The 19,377-nt window shown below is 35.4% G+C and overlaps 3 protein-coding genes across 3 annotated transcripts; all 3 read left to right on the top strand.

Moving 5' to 3' along the window:
* The first annotated feature begins 2,225 nt into the window (after positions 1-2,225).
* Positions 2,226-3,157, top strand: LOC116172121 (leucine-rich repeat extensin-like protein 3). Its single transcript, XM_031489261.1, has 2 exons — positions 2,226-2,351; positions 2,409-3,157. Exons 1-2 carry the CDS (start codon positions 2,337-2,339, stop codon positions 3,126-3,128), a joined length of 735 nt encoding a protein of 244 aa, XP_031345121.1. The 5' UTR covers positions 2,226-2,336; the 3' UTR covers positions 3,129-3,157.
* Positions 3,158-7,297: 4,140 nt separating this feature from the next.
* LOC116170726 (cuticle protein 16.5-like) lies at positions 7,298-7,885 on the top strand. Its single transcript, XM_031487230.1, has 2 exons — positions 7,298-7,431; positions 7,487-7,885. Exons 1-2 carry the CDS (start codon positions 7,423-7,425, stop codon positions 7,883-7,885), a joined length of 408 nt encoding a protein of 135 aa, XP_031343090.1. The 5' UTR covers positions 7,298-7,422.
* A 10,154-nt stretch (positions 7,886-18,039) lies between these two features.
* Positions 18,040-18,611, top strand: LOC116170725 (endocuticle structural glycoprotein SgAbd-2-like). The gene is made up of 3 exons (XM_031487229.1): positions 18,040-18,082; positions 18,132-18,274; positions 18,329-18,611. Exons 1-3 carry the CDS (start codon positions 18,074-18,076, stop codon positions 18,609-18,611), a joined length of 435 nt encoding a protein of 144 aa, XP_031343089.1. The 5' UTR covers positions 18,040-18,073.
* The last annotated feature ends 766 nt before the right edge of the window (positions 18,612-19,377 follow it).

The raw sequence follows: 19,377 nt of genomic DNA, 5'->3' as shown, positions 1-19,377 counted from the left end.
GGTTACTGGTAATTACATACTAATTGTCACATTTAATAGGCACAGATTTAATGTAGAAGAGGCAGGAACTTTTTGGCATATACATAAAATTTTTGTCAAAATCGGGTTTAGACGGTACAGGCTGCAATTTATAGGAAAATGTCTTTCCAATCTAGATCCTAAAGCACTTATAAGAAATAGTGTAAAATATGTAACAAACCAACTTCAGGTAAGGGTGTTATATACAGGGTGAACATTTTGTCTGGAACACTAGATAATATCTTCAAAACAACATACAAAATGCCTACAACATATATATTACCCAGAAGATATATTATTGTAATAATAATTATACGTCGGTATACTATATGAACAGTTCTTATACCATTGATTTGGAGTTAAAGTTAACATATTTTAGTTTCTTCACACCAAAGTAGCTCTACGAAGTTTGTTATCTGAGAGACATCTGAATATAAAAAATAACCTATCCAAATCTCCAGGGTATATCACAAAACCTTGAAAAGTGACAAATTCCCTTTTATCTGTTATGGTTACTGAGAAGAAATACAAATTGTGGGCATTTTGTCTCCCAAACAAACATTTTGAACCCTTTTGTAGGAAATGATTCTTTTAACCTCCTTCACCACTGAATTTTTTAATTATATTATTATATATTTCTTCCAGACATCCCAATCACGCTTTGCGAATTATAACTGATCACAATAGAGGTCAAGTCAGGGTCAATTATAAAATCTTTACTCGGCACCACTTAAAGTCATGCGTCTGCAAATCGAGAACCAATAATTGTTGTGGCATGTAAAGTAAGGCACGTTTAATTATCAAAAACATGATAAATTCCGTGGGATCCCCCCCGCCCCCCCCCCAAATACAACAACAATTTGATGCTGTCTAGCACACCTTTAAAGTATACGCTACTGTTACAAAAGCAAATGTTACAAAAGCGAAAAGCGGACTAATTAATCTTTCAGTGATAAAATAATAAAAAAATGACTTACCCCCAAATATTTTGTCTTTGATGATCTGTACACAAATTAAAGGATCGGAAAGAAAAGATTTGTGTGAAATTGACGTATAAATAAACGTATAACAATAATTAATACAAAATAAAACTGAAATTGATGCAGTTGGCGTGTGTAGCGTTGAACGAATATTCGGCAAGTGAGTTTTAAAACTGCACTCTGCGCTGCACCTAGAGATAATAAAATAGGCAAAGCGATAAAATAAATTTTAAATTTTATATTTAACATACTACCCCCCCAATTTTGAAAAAAATTAACAATATTTTGCAAAATGAGAAAAAATAAAAATTATTACAATTAAATTATTATTGGCGATATTTACACCCCTGGCAAAGGGCAAAGTTTTACCAGAGGACGCGTGTATACTCCCTGGTTAGTTCGAATTTCGGCAATGCGGGCAATACCGTCAGAACCTAAAAAAAGTTTGTTCACTCTCGCTAGTTTCCAATGCATAGGCGGTAAATTTTTTTCTTTTACTAAAACCAGGGTGCCTATGTTGATAGGGTTTTCTTTATCAATCCATTTTGTTTTTTGATGCAGAGTATGTAAATATTCCAAACTCCAACGCGACCAAAAATCATGGTGTAAGCGTAATAGTAACTGATAGCGATCTAAACGGTTTAACTTTAAATGTGACATGTCGGGATCTGGAATAGTTGTTAATGGTTCGAGAGACAAAAAATGTCCCGGCGTCAAAACAGCAAAATCATTTGGATCGGAACTCATTGCGCAAAGTGGCCTCGAGTTTAATAAACCTTCAATTTGTATTAAGACCGTGTTCAGTTCCTCATATGTTAACAATTGCGAGCCTATAACTCTGGAGAGATGTGTTTTTACTGCTACAAGCTATACACTAATATTTATTTAGATAATAGTAGAAAATACTCCAATTTTAAATATAACCAACCAATTGAAGATGACTGTCCAGGATCATTTAATGACGTATTATGGTCCTGACATTACTTAAGAATTATGTTGCTAGGTACAAAAATAAATAATTTAAACTAAAGTTGTGATAAATGAAATTAAGTATTCATACGCAGTAATTACTGGATTCATTTCCACATTAAAAGAATATGTGACGTAACTCAGCACCTTAAAATGCATTGACAATTAGTATACCGTACGTAAGTATAGGTAGGTAATTATATAAAAAATAACTTATTTAAATTTACACTAAAACTCCTTAACGACTTGAAAGTGTTGATGCCTTTCAAATAACTTTAAACAATTAAAGAAATTTGTAAGTCAACTACTATATAAAGGTTCTATTTTTCATTACACATCATTCACATTTTGGATTTAACCTATTCAACTATGAACAAGTTAAACGTAAGTTACAAGAATAATTAAACAGCGAGCATTGTTAATAACATATTGATATTACAGATTTGCTTCGTCATCTTGGGAGTAATCTCCAGCGTCTTCGCAGAAGCGCCGTTGCTTTCAGGACCATACCCAGCTCCCGCTCCAGTATATGGACCACCGAAAATAATTGAAACACCTGCCCCGTACCCACCAGCAATACCCGCACCAGTATATGGACCACCGGCCGAATTCATCGCCCCACCTCCACAAATTATTTCTAACTACGACTATGCTGTCTACACTCCAAAACGCGTCGAAGTTCTTGCACCATATGCACCACCGGCACCAATCATCAAAACTGCTCCATACGCACCACCAGCACCGATCATCAAGACCGCACCATACGCACCCGCTACACCGATCATTGAGATTCCCAGACCCACCGTTCAAGTGATCTCCAACTACCATTACGACTTACCAAAATACATCCCCGCTCCAGCTCCCGTTTTACCCGCTCCAGTTTACGGACCACCAAAAGTTTTCGTCGCGCCCGCTCCAGTTTTACCTGCTCCAGTTTACGGCCCACCGAAGATAATCGAGCCCATTGTACCCGCACTGGAGTACGGAGTACCTAAAGTGATCCCAGCTCCAGCACCAGTACTTTCCACCTACAACTACGCCGTACACACTCCCCAACCGATAGTTGTCAAGACTGGACCGTACCCTGCACCAGCACCTTTGGTAAAAATTCCCGAAGCACCAATTGTACCACACACTGAATATGGTGCACCAGTATTCTAAACGTTTATAGTTGTGGATTATTTATTTAACGGAAATGTAAATGTATTATCAATAAATTAATAAATTTTTTTATTATAACAAGTATATTCGCATAATTTACAACGCCGAATATCCTAATTTTAAGCAAGTTACCCCAGAAATAGTTGTTACAAAATGCGAATTAGCATTGTATCGTAATAGTTATACCTAGGTATTTATGTATCTGGGCCGAAAATTTTCATTCTTAGTTGTATGTACATACAGAAATTGTCTCGAATTGATGAATATGTTATGGAACTTACAAGTAGGTATAGGTATGTCGTCTTGCACAACTTTTGCCAGAGTAGCTTACTTGATCTTCTGTGCAGAACCGAGTCGAGAAATGTAAAGATCACTTGGGATTATTCAATCATTTAAGGAGAGAACAAATTTGCTCCATTCTTCTTCCATTGTGCAGTACCTACGCATTTACGCAACTTCTAAAAGTATTTTAAAACGCGAAATAATTGCAGAATAATATTATAAACAGACGATAAATATGAAACACAAGGCCATAAATCTAACCATTGCTCATTTATTTGGAAGGTTAAACAGGGTCAATGGTAAACAACAATAGCAATACTCGCTTCTGCTTTATAACAATGAAGCATACAATGGGTTATATTTTCAAATTGACCCGTCTGGTAAACCTGGTAAATTTAAGATCTCATGGCCAATTGCACCGTCAAAATGAAGTATCACCTTTGAATATTCAAAGGTTTCACTTAAAGTTAAGCACAACTTAAATGCGTTATGCGAAACGCGAAATGCGAAACGATTTTATTAATAATCGTTCCCCTGCGTTTGTTACATAACCCTAAAAGGTTGTCGTGGTGCTGGTGACCAGAATCCAAGATGAAGAACAGCAGAAAATTCTGCTTTTTGCTTTTTAATGAACGGAACCTCGAAACGTGGTGTTACGCAGTTTTCGGATGGTGGACTAGGCCTTCCTTTCGATCTCGACGGCAACTCCCGTCTCTCAATTAGGTATATGGAAAAGTGGCAGCAAATTTTAAAAATGATTTAATTTGCTAACCGCAAACATTCTTGGGTTTTACCTTTACCACAGAGCTAAAATCAACTACGTTTCGAGCAACAAACTGCATCATCTACTTGTATCGCCTCTATATTATCTGTTAAATGTCCTGTAATTGGAATTTGTTTTCTGTTGGGCATTAAACTATTATTATTATTATTATCATCGGGATTAAAACACACTCTAGTCCCTTGTTATATGTTGCTATGTGCAATGGCGTGCGATCACAATACCACCCACGGTCCAGCTAGCTCAAAACAAAACAATCTTTAAATTTAGAATTGTAATTATTTTCCCCGTAGACGTCCGGCTCGCGTGAAAGAAAAACCTCTACGTTGAATTAATAATTTGGGAGACTCGGGAGCATCGATCAACTTTTCATTTACACCTAACATAATTGTTGGACACGAAAAGAAAAATTTGACATGAAAACTCTATCCAGGTTGCACAATGGATTCCAATAAACACACAAATAATTGACTGTCAATGCCAAAATTTATTACGAAACATAAAGAAAAATGGAAAAAATCCCTGAAAGAAGCTTACAAAACTTGTTTGGACCTATTGCCCCGCACGAGGCGGTCGAGAAATAGAATAAGAAATTTTAAAATTATTTACAGTTTTTTTTTAAATAATCCAAATAATCTGGTCGTACAAGGGGTTTGCAGGCGCACTAAACTCACATAAACGCTGACAGCCTCTGAACTGCACTTTGCTTTATAACACAGTATTAGATGGTAAAAAAAGCTGACTTGATGAATAAGGTGAACAAACTTTCGGTGGCTGTTCGGACGGTAGAAACTTTTAACTTTTAATAAGAAAAAAACTTCAACAAAAAAGGCCTCGCTGCTTCCTTTTTATGACAGCGCGCGTTATACTTCTCACCGTGGCGAAATTCGCAGCAGCAACCGTAAAATGAACTCCTTCTTCAAGAATTTAGCACATCGCGAGATAAATTCTCTGCCATTAACCCAACATTCCAGATACTTTTTAACAGTAGGCATAAAAAATTTGCGTGGAGCGTATCTACAATTTTATACATTTGTCAATAATCAAGGCTTAGCTGACTTTATCTGTAAATGTTGGAGTTAGTCAAAATTTTGATAGCAAAAAACAGGTTTTTTTAATTTATTCGAAAACCTAACATTTTAAAGGAAAACGAAATGGTACATTTAAAGTTTTGGAATAAGCAGGACTGAAGAATGGCGTTTTCACGAAAAATAAAAACGGGGTTTATTATAGGTACAGAGAAGGTCATCTCGGGACATACTGCAGAGTGTATCGCGTCCTTTCAACTTCTAGTTTACCTATACGTTGAGTGACAGAAATGTGTAGGTGAGCAGGTGAAGTTCTAGATTTTGATTGAATTTATATTAGCAAAATACGCGATAGGTTGTTGGTGGTCCGAGAACAAATATGCCGAACCCTCCCCCACTCCCATCTCTTTCACGTGCACGCGTAGAGTTCTCGGAGAAAAGCAAAAGGACTGAACCTAGGACCGAACTGCAGAAATTATAGATATTTCAAGTATTTTAATTCAAGTTTTTCTTAGACTGGGGACCTATACAGTGTCCAAAATAAGGATGTCTATCATGGGGATCTCCGAAACCATAGAATATGCGACGATGGATAAATTAGAGAAAAGATTATCTTAGAAAATTCCGATTACATCCGAAGATGCAACAAAAATCGAAATTTGTCGATTTTGTTTTAATTTTTTTCTGATGTTATTTGAACAGATACAAAAAAAATACAAAACACATTCTCATTGCCACTTTTTGAGTTCTGTCTCTCGATGTGAATTTGAAGGTACGTACATGAAGAAACAGGAATAATCTCATGTTGGTACCACAAACTGAAACCTTATGCCAAAATTAATAGCTAACAGTGCATATACACTAATTCTAATTTGAATATTTCTGAAATATTTCAGAAGTAGCTGGTAGAGGTGAGAAAAATTACGATATTTTGACTATATTACGAGATACAGTGGAAAAACTACCAAGAAATATAGCAGCGACTATAGATTCACCTGTTTCAGTTCGACCGAGAATAAATATTTCTGAAAGAAGCCTGCAGTGAAGAAAATTAGGATATAGAGACACAGTAGGAAAATTACTAGAAAATATAGAGCCTTGCCTCTAAAAATAATAAAACGCAAGTCGACTGTCTTAGATTGATTGAAAAATAAACGTTTTTGAAGCATTATAGTTTGGTTAAATGGGAGAAACGTTGCGCTATAAAAGGTCTAAGAAGAAATTTTGTTGTTGTTTTTGTCATATTTTGAAAAAGTCGGATTTTTGGTTTTTACGAACTATTTTTTTGGGGGTAATATTTGACTTAGGGCAAATAAGCAATGACACTTCTCAAAGCAATTTTTAATGCCCTTTAAGGCGGAGTTGTTAGTTGTTTAATCCGACGTTCACGTTTCGTTCTTGCGGAACCATCATCAACTTAATTTTTTTAAATACGGCTCTAATGCTCCGTATCACATTCTTAAAGCTCTTTTTATTCTGAATTCAATGATGTATACCCCTGTGTATACCTTATGGGCTTAATTGCGGTTTAGTTTTTGGTTCAAGCTTAATTATAAGGGAACTGGTTCAAGACAAATTCGTTGTATTGGATAATAGCTTCAGCAATGAATCTTGGTTGTCACTAACCGCTTAATCAATCTGCTATTATTGGCAATTGAATGACTGTTTTTGAGTTTCAATGCATCAGTTTTCTACTTGCTTTGATACATTTCTTGCTTGTCAACGTAGTTCAGATCATAAGCTTTGAGCACAATTCGTGCAAACTGTAGGTATTTTAAGTGAACTTTTTCTTTGAAGTGAATGGAGTACCTAATCAATTTTTTTCGGTAAACTCCTTCATAAAATATAATTAATACTCTCATCCTTTTTCAATGGAGGAATCTGAAAATGCTGAGACAAAAGAGTTATACCAATTATTAAATTTGATTGATTTTTAGGAGGAAGAGAAATTTTTGTTAATATACAAATGTTTTGGTTATAAAACATTAATTAGTTCTTACAATACGGAACTGGGAAACTTGGACAATTAAGAATGTAACAGTAATTAGTGTACACTACTTAATGAACTAGAAGGCAACGACATTGAAATAATTGCTACCATAACAAGTTTATCGCGGATAGATCAAATTGCTATATTACATTTTTGTTTGTTCAAAAATATATAAAAACTCAAGTCAACGTTCGATGGAGTCACACAGCAAACATGCAACTTGTAAGTATTTCACGTTGATCATCCATGGGGTGGCTAATGGGTTAATTTTTTTTAGGAAACCATCTTTTTAATCGTCGCCGTCGCAGTCAGCGTGTGCGCTGAAAACTACGCACCTGCAGCCTCATTTGAGCAGACAGAGTTTGAGCTTCCAGCTTCAACTTATGGAGCTCCAAGGAGACCAGCCAGGCCGTTCACCTCGTACCAAGTCCCGACCATACCAGCCCCGGCCGTCGAATACCAAGCTCCCGTCGTTAGATACACCCCCGCCCCACGTCGTGTAATTCAATACGAAGAAATCCCGGAAATCGAGTACGAAAACGTACAAGTTACAGTACGCAAACCCGTAGTTAGATACAGGCTGCAAGCCAGACCAATCACAGTTATTAGGGCGCCTTCCAGATCTTATGGAGTTCCGGTAGCACCTTCAACGAGTTATGGAGCACCGGCATTCTAAGGCGTTAATTAACCTGTTTAATTTATATTTCTCTCAAGCTTAGCCGTAAAGGAAAAGTAATAAAAACTTATAAGAAACAAATTTTACCATTTCTAGTCTAATGGTCGTAAGGATACGTCAGACTTTCCACGACGTAGTAGAAAAGCATCAAATGACACGTACCTACCTTTCCATTAGCCTATTACTCTTCCCTTCCTCTGTCCTATTTAAATTTCTTATCTTCTAATGTGCAAGCTTTTTCATGCGGTGGTGTTCTCGTTTAACATATTAAGGGATAACTGCTGTCATGTCGTTGGTATCCAGTAGATAAGGTCATATTAGAATGGTCGATGCGCCAACAAAACTTGATTCCCAACGATCAGTTTGGATATAGGTACATAATACGAGTTTTGGATATACCTATTCTCTTGGACCAATTAATTTCTCTATTCAAAATACCTTTACAAATGGATAACACTCTGTGTCCAAGATAAGGATGTGTATCATGGGGATTTCGGAAACCATCGAAGGTACGACGATGGTTAAATTATGGAAAAGTTGCCCAATGAAACAGTTAAATTATCACCCTGTACAGAAAACCGGAAAATTTTGATTACTTCCGAAGACATGCCAGAAAAATCGAAACTTGCCGACTTTGTTTTTACTATTTTCTGATGTTATTTGAGCAGATAGAGAAAGATAAATATACTCCCTCATTGCCACTTTTTGAGTTCTGCAAGACAGCATTGAGAGATTTTTAATACGTTTCGTTTCGGAGAAATCATCATCAACATTATTTTTTTATCGTCCGTAAAAAAGTACCTACATGCTGTATTGAGTGGAATTTTTACAACGAATACAAAAAAGTACGACACATAAAAAACAAAGGTTGGAAATGTTTGGTTTCAACAGGATCGTGCATTCACCGTGGAAAATATGGAATTGCCATATTTAAATGGTAATCCATATGTTTTGAAAATCCAAAAACTTGTTGCTGAGTGACAAGCGGAGCTCTGTAATTATAAGATAATAATAATCATATAGGCACAAATAAAATTTTTGTTCAAGGCAAATATCTTGTTATAATAACGAGTGATCAAAAATGAGTGGCGGTCGAGTAGCCTTTGGTTCCCATGTAAACAAAAATTCTAAAGGTGACTCGACCGCCACTAATTTTTGATCGCATAGTAGTTTAACCAGTATATGTGTCTTATGGCCGTTTGCACGGACAAATTTAAGCAGTGCTTAGCTTAAGCGTAGCTTAAAATCCATGGCAAATGTGAGTTTAGTGCGCCAGCAAACCCCTTGTACGACCAGATTATTTGGATTATTTAAAAAAAACTGTAAATAATTTTAAAATTTCTTATTCTATTTCTCGACCGCGCCGTGCGGGGTCCAAACAAGCTTTGTAAGCTTCTTTCAGGGATTTTTTCCATTTTTCTTCCATTTTTCTTTATGTTTCGTAATAAATTTTGCCATTGACAGTCAATTATTTGTGTGTTTATTCGAATCCATTAGCTTAAGCGTAGCTTAAAATCCATGGCAACGATTATTGAGACATACCATGGATTTTAAGCTAAGCTTAAGCTAAGCTCCGCTTAAATTTGTCGGTGCAAACGGCCATTAGAGCTGTAAATATACATCCTTTTCGTAGTAGCCTTGTGTTGTCTGTTTAATTAAACACGTCCTGACAAGTTCCTGGACGAGAACATGTCTGACCTTGTTTTTATGTGTTTTTTGTTTTATTTTTGTATTGTCCTATTAGAGGCTGGCCCAAGGCAAAAAATAATGAACAATGGTTTTTTCTCCCCAGTGACACACGAAAATTAGCTTTTTATTAGAGTTTTTTTATTTAAAAAGTAAGTTTGAAACTGACGGTTGTCACAAGTTGCACATCTGTGTTACTTTCAGAGGTACAGCAGGGACAGGAAACAGGAAGCAACACACGACTTATGCCAAAGGGTGTAGTTTTGAAGCGAATGCAGCTTAATTCAAAATTCTTGTAGCAACCCATAAATAGCACGCGAAGAAAGAGAGCTCTGTTCCAACGCTTCCAGCTTCACTCCAAAACAAAAAGAAAAAGGAACCCGGACTAAATCACTCGGTAGTTGGGATGAGCCCAGAATGCTCGTTAACTACGTGTAGCACACTAACATCTATGACAAAAAAAAAACAATTCTATCAGGTATCAATAGGTTTTGCTGCTAAGGTAACAACAAAATTACGGTTACGTCGACTACACCGCGCGGTTGATCCAACATTTTTGTGGTTGCACTTGTAGTTAAGGCGACTATACAACCTGCCCACACCAAACAAAACAGGAACGTTTTTCGTGTCTGAGCACGTGCCCTATGATCTCATATCCTCTGTAGGATTTTCCACATTTCACTATTTTCCTATACTAGCTCCAAGACTGTTTTATTTGTTACTCTATCCGTCTAGCTAATGCACATTATCCTTTTATGAAATAAACTAGGAACTAAAAGTAACTAGGGTAGTAGTCTAGTAGTAAATTGTAATTACATTTAAATCAAAGAGTACTATGGTTACTCTTTGATTTAAATGATCTTTATTTAGAGCATTAGTCTCATCATTACTCAATTATTTATTTACGCACCTCCTGTACATATTAAAACTGCATATTTCAATGTTACTCTTACAAGATTTAAGCTGTCATTTGTTGTAACTTGTAACTGATCAGGTTTTTCAGTTTTACCAACTAGAATAAATGAAAATGAAATGAAAAATATATTTATTAATCCACTTTAAACAAACAAGACAGTACAGGATTAAGTATAATAATAAACTATTACGAATGAGGAAATATAAGTATTATACCACCGTGGTTATAAGTAACATTCCACATAGCACAATTTATTCTAAAAACATTCTGAGAATATTTCTCTAAGAATATCTAAACATTCTTAGAATATACCGTGAATATATTAGATATTTACAGAATATTCATGGTATATCTTATATCTGCCCACATTCTAGGAATATTCTGCTAAATATATAAGATGATTATTCTATGAATATCTATAAATATGTTCTCAGAATTTATAAATCTTTATTCCCCGAATATTCGTAATTAATTTTACCTTTAAAAACTATGGTTTTAACATTCAATATCAAAAAACGTTGCACATATGACATAATAGAAACATTTGATCATCAGTGTGGTCTTAAATATCTATTATTTCACATTAAAATTTGTATAACTCCACCTTAACCTAACAAATTATGAGTTTAAAATACGTCACAAAATACACACGCTTACTTAACAACATCAACTTCCACGAAATGCAACGAATGTCAAGTTACAAAATGTTTTTATTTCATTTTCAAGGCACTGAATGACAGGACGACGTGAGAAAAGAACTGGCAGAACAACGTAACATAACAACGAGGAGGACTATATTATATAGGAAAGAGAAGCGAGACGCTTTCTCTGCGTTCTACGATTTGGCGCCCCACGTGATCACGCTAACGCAGTTTACTATGATTATGCTTGAAATATTCTCAATGAACTACTGATGATATTTGTACATTAAAATATCTGTTGTAGTATCTTGGGGTATAACCAGTGACAAAATTAAGAAAGTAGGAGTGCCACCCTTAATGTCTTCATCCACTCTTATCAGTACACTACGAACCTCCGCTAAAATTATTCCTGGAATATTCTTTAGGAAATAATCATGGAATATTCAATATAATTATTCTTGAATATTCACTCTATTCTAATATTTAGAATATTCCTGGGAGATTCTAGATATATATATATATTCATTTAGGGGCGGTTGTAAGAATATTCATAGAATATCGGTGCTAGCTGGGATAACTTCACATTTCGACGAAATTAACCGAATTTTCTATTAAGATTTTCGAAAATTGGAGGCTTCCTACGCACATTTTCTGTTGAAAACGCTTAATTAAAGTACCCTCTAACAATTTGTATTCATTTCATGATCGTAGGTCGGTGTTGAGTTTGTGATAACCTGCAAGTACATCAACTTTGAACTGAACTGGACTTAGAAATAAAGGTTTACTGATGGACGAAGAATCGACTGTGGACATTTGGACATAATAACGAAAGTAGATTGCCCGTCTCATTCCAATGATGACGGATGTTTAGAGGTATGTAGATCAATGAAGTGAAGCAAAAGAAGTTAGTCCAAGCATATCGATGAAATTTAAACAACATAACCAATAGGTACCAACCGCCGTTTGCGTGTTCGTATATGGTTATGGAATGCCATCAACCATGAATACAGTTCGATATTCTCAACAATTGGACGGTCTGAAAGTATTAAACGTACCCGGAATATGTACATAGTCTCATTACTTCTAATTAGCGTGGGAGATTGCAATATATAATTCGTTCCATAATTTATGATATTAAGTTAATCAAGCAATACATTGCAATAGTTTGTGTTTTTATGTTAAGATATTATGTATCTGGCGTAATGTTGAAGCCTTTGCATTTTATAAGAAATAGACGAAGTCACACTTACTAATTGTAGAATTCTTACAACTGAACGCGTAGAATATAATTGATGGTATGGCGTACATTTCAGCAACACCGATTATACAGGCGGTAGATTTGTAAAAAATGTGGTGACTAACAAACAAATCGTACTAGAACTGCCTTCTGGCAAGGACACATATTTTGTATTGTGCGAGGAACGACCCATTAAAACAGAAAGTGCGGTTTTACCCAATACACAATAGTAATTGTTTAAAAATATTTGATAATTGTACAGGTACGCCGTAAACCATCAAAACCTGAACATAGCATCATCGATATTGCAACAGTATTTTCTCAAATTCATCAGAAGTACCCATCTATGACAAGTGCATCAATTGCAATTATCGAGTACATGCACATAACCTTTATTAAATGTTAAAATTACGGGGCGTCTACAATTGAAGGCTACGTGATATTAGATCTGGATCGTAAATTATTTGTGCACGTAATTATTTACTTCTTGCAGTTGAAAACGACGTGCTAATGTAACAAACTATAATTTGATAATTAAACCTGATTGCACAAGATCCTTGCACGGATTAGATAATTGAACGTCATAAAATTTTATGAAAATCACCTTTCCGCTCTGTACATACCTTTGTGTTTATAAGAAAATGCTAATCTCAAATTTTTTGAAGAATATTAGGTCAGATTGACGTAATACACCTCATAACTTTTAAATCGTCCTACACTTTCGGATGAACCTATAATATGTTATTTCTATGGAATTATACATATAAATGTGTACACATTATAAAAGCCGGCCATAGATCTATATCATAATTTAATATTTATGGTAGTCGCCAGGTGTATTCAAATGTCACTCGCGTTGTAGCACAACAAATATTATAATATCAATATGCAAATATATAAATACACAATAAGATTAATTGCAGATCTCTCGTAGAGGTCTTATATGGAAGGAAAATTGTGTTATATTTGTCCATATAAGATATTTTTAACAACTTTGTGAAAGGACTTATACAAATAATCATTTATACAGAAGAATTGAACTTCATAAAATTACATTGTGTCCAAGCCAATTCTGTATAAACAATAATTTTGTTTACGGTACTATCCGGAACAGTTTGTCGACAATATTGATTTGAAGACAAGGACTAATCAAGATCACAATAGTAGTTTTTGTCCAATCTCTACCAAAATATCTAGGCATTTAGTAAGGTTTTCAATTTCCATTTTGTAGAAGGATGTGTCCTGCATAAGTAAGATCGATTATTGTAATTTTACGTATAACATGCCCTTGTCGCCCATGAAAGGTTAATCAAAGCATTACCATCTTATCATAACTTATGTAGAAATTGTCGGAATTGTCATTAAAAATCTTTTATAAATTAATGTCATTAAAATTGTGTCTATTCCCTCCAGAACGTTGTTTTGAGAGAATTACAATAGCAAACCATAAGATGGATTTGAGAATGTGAAACTGTAGAACTTGTTTTACAAATAAGCGAGCAAAAAATAGCACAAATTCTCTTTCTACAATGTTTTCCTAAAGCCTACCGTGAGTATGTACAACTTCCTTGAAAGTTACGAATCTTCGCCTTGCAAGAATTGCGTCTTCTTCACCTCCTTTTGTATCCCAAGGTCCAAAGTGAAGTTCCATAAGGGATTAGCTGATACTCTTCCTGGCACTATCAAGCTAGTATGAGCACATGTATGAACTTTCGCACTTTCGAAACTGAGATTAACAATACACTTCAAAATAGTAACCTTGCTGTCATGAAATTACCAATTTTATTGGAATTCCTTAGATAAAATGTTACCCCTCTTGGCCAAGACGATTTATCGGGCCAAGGCTCAGATGACCGGTGCGGTTCCCCCACCAATGTCCAAACTTTAATTTCAGAATCCCAAGACCCATAGAGTTATAGCATAGTTATATCAATAATTTTTCGCCACCCTAATCTAGACAAAGGTGTGAAAAATAAAGTCCTACTTATGTGCACAAGGACAGGGGTCCGTACAATGAAAACATAAAAAATTAGATTTCTGGACACCTTCTCCAGAACCTCAAAATTACAGAGTTTTTACAAAAACATGTTCTTAAAAGCTTAATATCGGGCTTTTCACATCATTTTTAATGAGGATGGGACACGGATGGATCTAAAACATGGAAGGAATAGGTACTGTTATCTACTCCTGAACCTCCATATCATCCAACCACGAGGCAAATTTTCTACTGTATTTCAATACAGTTAGGACTAACGCTCAGTGCAGGAAAACTTCTTATGCATAACAGAACAAAACTATCAGAATCTCCAGTAACAGCAGGGCTGTCTTGCAGGAACTTGGTCACTATAAAATGACCTCCAGGTTGGTATACGAATGTCACCATACACTAGAGCAATTAGCAAGCAGAAACATCCTTGAGCTCACATGGATCAAAGGGAATTCTAGAACGGAAGGTAATGAGAAACCTGACGAGTTAGTCCGACTGGCCTCAAAACAAATGTTTTATTGTCCAGAGCCGGCTCTCCCACGTACAGTTGCAACTGTAAACAACTTAAAAACTAAAGACACCCAAATACAGCATAGGGCTAGGTGCAACATGATATTACATTGTAGCCATGCGAGAGAAGCCTTTAAAGGACCATCTCGAAGCCTGGCACGTTTTTGCCTAGGGCTATCAAGAAGGAACCTGAGGTTATTAGTGTGCATACTTTCTGGACACTGCAAACTAAACAAACATATGCACCGCATGACTTTGGTAGAACCATCATATTGTGGAAGATGCCAGTTCTAACCGCACACCCTTAAAAAACAAAGACCTAGATGTATACAAGTTTTTGGATTCTCTTCCAGTTTAGAGTATATTGATCTACCTATCTATCTAGAATTCAGGGATGGGTTCTTTAATTGTATAAAAATCAGGAATCATAAATTTTTACGGCCATTAGCGGTTTAAACGTACGTAAACTTTGAGAATTTATCTATTAATCATACTGTAACGGTAGCTCTAAAATCGCATTTAGTTTATTTTTTTGAAAATTTAGAAGTTTAGAGATTTGGTGATGGAATTTTAAAATTAAATAAATTAAACAAATATAGCAAACGAGCTCCTGGCTATGGCTATAGTTTTGCTTTTATTTAAAGCTTATATGCATGAAATTTCATTTAATTGTTTTCATATAAAGAAAGTTGGCACTGCAGATCACGCACAAAACCAAATTTGGAAAATGGGGCTACATTTGCTTTTATTCCAAGTGGCTATGTATCAAATTTCATTTGAATGCCTCCATAAATAAGAAAGTTTGCAATTCGGTCTGTAAATGGTCGAAATGCGCAAAGGGCACTGTGAATGCTGATCGATTAGGCTCAACTTTTGGAACTGTGTTTTATATGACTAAAGCTATGCGCATATTGAATTTCATGCATTTCGGTTCGTAACTAACGGAGATGTCAAAAAGGCCTACTTTATTTTTTGGTCTACATTGGCAATTTACGAACTCCAATCTACAAATTTGATAAAGAATCCACCTGCAAAATTTCATCGTAATCGGTCCATTTGTTTATGAGTTATCGTGCTAACGGGCGGACAGACGGACAGACACCGCAAAATTATAAACTCGCTAGGAGCTCATTAATAAGCGAACAGTAGTGGAAATGAAATCCGTCGTCTCTGTGACATTTGATGTCTGTAGAGCATTGTCTTCTTAATGAATTCCGGATGTCGTGGGACTACATGGCGTATGTTTTAGTTACAATTGCGAATTCAGCAAAAGATCGTTCGGGAGCGTGAAAAAAGCAGTATCGGCATATTTGTTGATTTATTACCGTAGCTCTATGTTGATTCGTAGGATGGGAAAGAAAAAAGCAAATAAACGACTAAAGATACCCGCCTGCGTTAATGAGTCGTTAGAAAAAAACAGTAAACAAAAATCAAGGTGTAAAACTGTTACTTTGTGAAATTTCCTCCTGTTGCCTTAACATCAGAAACATTTGGAAATATTATAAAAACTACAATCAAAGACCAATTGCGTTATCTGAAAATTCACCAAAGGATTGGTTCCAAGTCTACTATTTTTCCTGAATCATTGTCTTCAGCCATTTTATATCAACATCACCACCTGCAGAAGGACTGTCTTTGTCTTGTATGAGGTATCTTCTTTTCATATTAAGTTAGGGGTAATTCATAGAGACCGTGGGCATGAAAATAAATTTGGTTAGTTAGATATTCATAGAGAAAATCATAAATAGAAAACTTGTAAAAAGGAAATGTACTAATTGAAAGTACAGTATTATTTGATTCTTCATCAATATATCCACAGATTGTATTTAATCTGTGATATATCCAAACTTTACGGTAATTTTGTATTTCTTGCTCCGTGAACAAGCAGCTTTAAAAGCAGATTTGAAGTTAATTTTCAAGAATTTGGTGTGTGTAAGTCACAGTAAAAAAAATCGGAGACCATGTTAAATTTTTGTTAAAAAAATCGGGTTCTGTTACAAAATTCGGTAATTTTTGTTTCAAGGAAGGGATGATCAACCCCTTTAATTGCAATAAGTCTATTCAATACACTGCTTAAAAATCAATGCAATATTGAGTTTCCAAATTCTTGATATGGACTGAGGAAAAAATGTACTTAATTTGTCTTAGGCCTATATCGGATTATGTACCATAGTGTTAGTTGTAAGTCATTTGAAACAGAAGTGTACGTGACAAGAAATCCGCAGTTTTAAGACAAAAATTTGGGAGTTCTGTTTCAATCCTGAAAACGGAAAATCTAAGATTTCGCGAATATTGAAACCTTTAAAATATAAAAATCAGGAACGCTGCAGTATTTCAAGTAATATCTTATATCATACATCAAAATCAGTGATATATTATTTGAAACACTGCAGCGTGAATTTTAAGGGTGCTTCGTCCCCTTGCATGTCAACTTCGTAAGTGAATTTCAAAAGAAATTGCCAACAAAACGATTTATGTCTCTATTATTTCTGCGCAATTATGAAAAAGTTATTTTAGCATAAGATGGTTATAATTTGATTAACCTTTTATGGGAGTATGTTAAGTTGTTAAAATTATAGTGCATGACTTAATTTATACGTTTATGAATGAAATGTTCATCCATCAATAGTAAGAAATTTAAAAACTTACGAAATGTATATTTAGGTACTCTCGGTGCACGCACACAAAGCGCCCTACAAAACGATTGTGAAGAACCGCAGAAAAATTCAAATACCGCCACATATTTCGCAATACAAAATGAACCGACCTCATTAGATTGTACCAGAATGCATCCTTTGCCAATTTTTATGCGTGTAGAGAACAATAGTAATATTTATACACCCAGTTTTTAATAGCATTGTCCTTGTACTTCAATCATGTTCGAATTGTTGTTTAGCACCTTGCGAGTGAAAGTGCTCGTTCGAATCTTATCATTTTCTTCCGGTCGCATTTTTCGGATGGACCCTAATTGAGAATAGCTCGCATTAATGCAAATATTTGTTAAATAACAGGACAAAAATTCTGTCTAGAAATGCATACTATCCTTATATTGTGTCAGGTGAAGCAACAACCTCTTTTTCTGAAGGTGGTAATTGTCCACTCTCATTTCTCATCATATCTGGCACGCGGGTGGGAAATGATCATCCTCAGTATATAAGCGAAATCTTCAATTGGTAATGCATCAGTTTATGACTAATTATTACAATTTAAAATGCATTTGGTAAGTTCAGAGATGTAAGGGTAACTTTACGAATTTGCGTTATTTGCAGATTCTCAGGGCGGTTGTAACGCTTGGCAGTTTAAGTGTAGTGGTAAAATTGCAGCACATACCATACCAATATTCAAACCTAAACCAAATACCGATCCTTAAATTGTCGTACGAACCTAATCCCGATGGATCCTATGTGTATCAGTAAGTACTTTGCAGCTTTTCACCCGGGCTCTTACCAATAGTCTCATTTTTCAGGTACGAAACTGGGAACGGGATCTCGGCTCATCAGCGTGGATACTTAAAGAATCCCGGTAACCCTCAAACCGAAGCCCAAGTTATGGAAGGATCATATTCTTATGTAGGTCCCGATGGTGTTCAATACACCGTTCAGTACCTCGCCGATGAGAACGGTTATCGGGCACAAGGCGCACATTTACCCACGCCTCCACCGATACCCGAAGCAATCCAAAGATCGTTAGCTTACAACGCAGCCCATCCAGAAGTTTCAGGTGTAGGACGACTGAGGTTTAGAAAATAGAATGTACCCCTATAACCTAATCGTACAATATTTATTTATATAATCAAAGTTGCTTTATGAACGTGTTCGTAATTGTTAAGCTTTAATATTTTATTGAAAATATAAAGGGCAGCAAATCTGAAAAAAAAATGGTTTTTAGTAATCCTTACGAAATAACCATCCTGTAACCAAAATTAGTAATTGATATATTTGGAACAGGATAACGGTAAGAGTCATCGAATATCAAACATTTCCGTTCATTGCCTCTTGCAAATTTTCGACCTTTCTGTACTAGAAACGTGAACTAATTTAATACCTCATATTGTTCACTTGTTCCTTTCAATTTTGGGCGTAGAAATTGAAATTATTTCACGATACTCCACGCCCGTTTCTGGATTCTTGCGTAATATATAATATGCAGATACCACGTTTAGTTCAAGTTACTGACTACAATTACTACCTTTTTAGGTACGATCATTTTTAGTGTTTCAAAATTTGTGCACAAAAGGGCGGAGCTGGTAACTTATTTTTTCGAATAAATGCTTTCATTAAATTAGTTGATTTAACGAAATTGTTAAGCTCCGATTAAAGTCAAATTCGTATATGCACAAAAAAGGAGTATGCATAACGGCGCTGTCAAATAGCCTCTAATCAAGGGAAAATTTAACCGGTGCTCGTTGACTGATTAAACTGACTGTTCGATCATAATTTTTAATTTGAGCTCGTGAAAAGTAATTTTTTCGCACGCATTTGAGTGTTTAAAACGGAGATTGTGATGCAGGTATAA

Source organism: Photinus pyralis, unplaced genomic scaffold (assembly GCF_008802855.1).
Source record: "Photinus pyralis isolate 1611_PpyrPB1 unplaced genomic scaffold, Ppyr1.3 Ppyr1.4_LG5, whole genome shotgun sequence".
NCBI classification, from domain to species: Eukaryota; Metazoa; Arthropoda; class Insecta; order Coleoptera; family Lampyridae; genus Photinus; species Photinus pyralis.
Note: the sequence above shows the minus strand (reverse complement) of the source record. Positions and strands in the feature narration are given on the sequence as shown.

Coding starts and splice junctions, on each gene's coding strand:
- LOC116170725 (XM_031487229.1), top strand. Junction 18,275..18,328: donor GATGGATCCTATGTGTATCA/GTAAGTACTTTG, acceptor CTCATTTTTCAG/GTACGAAACTGGGAACGGGA.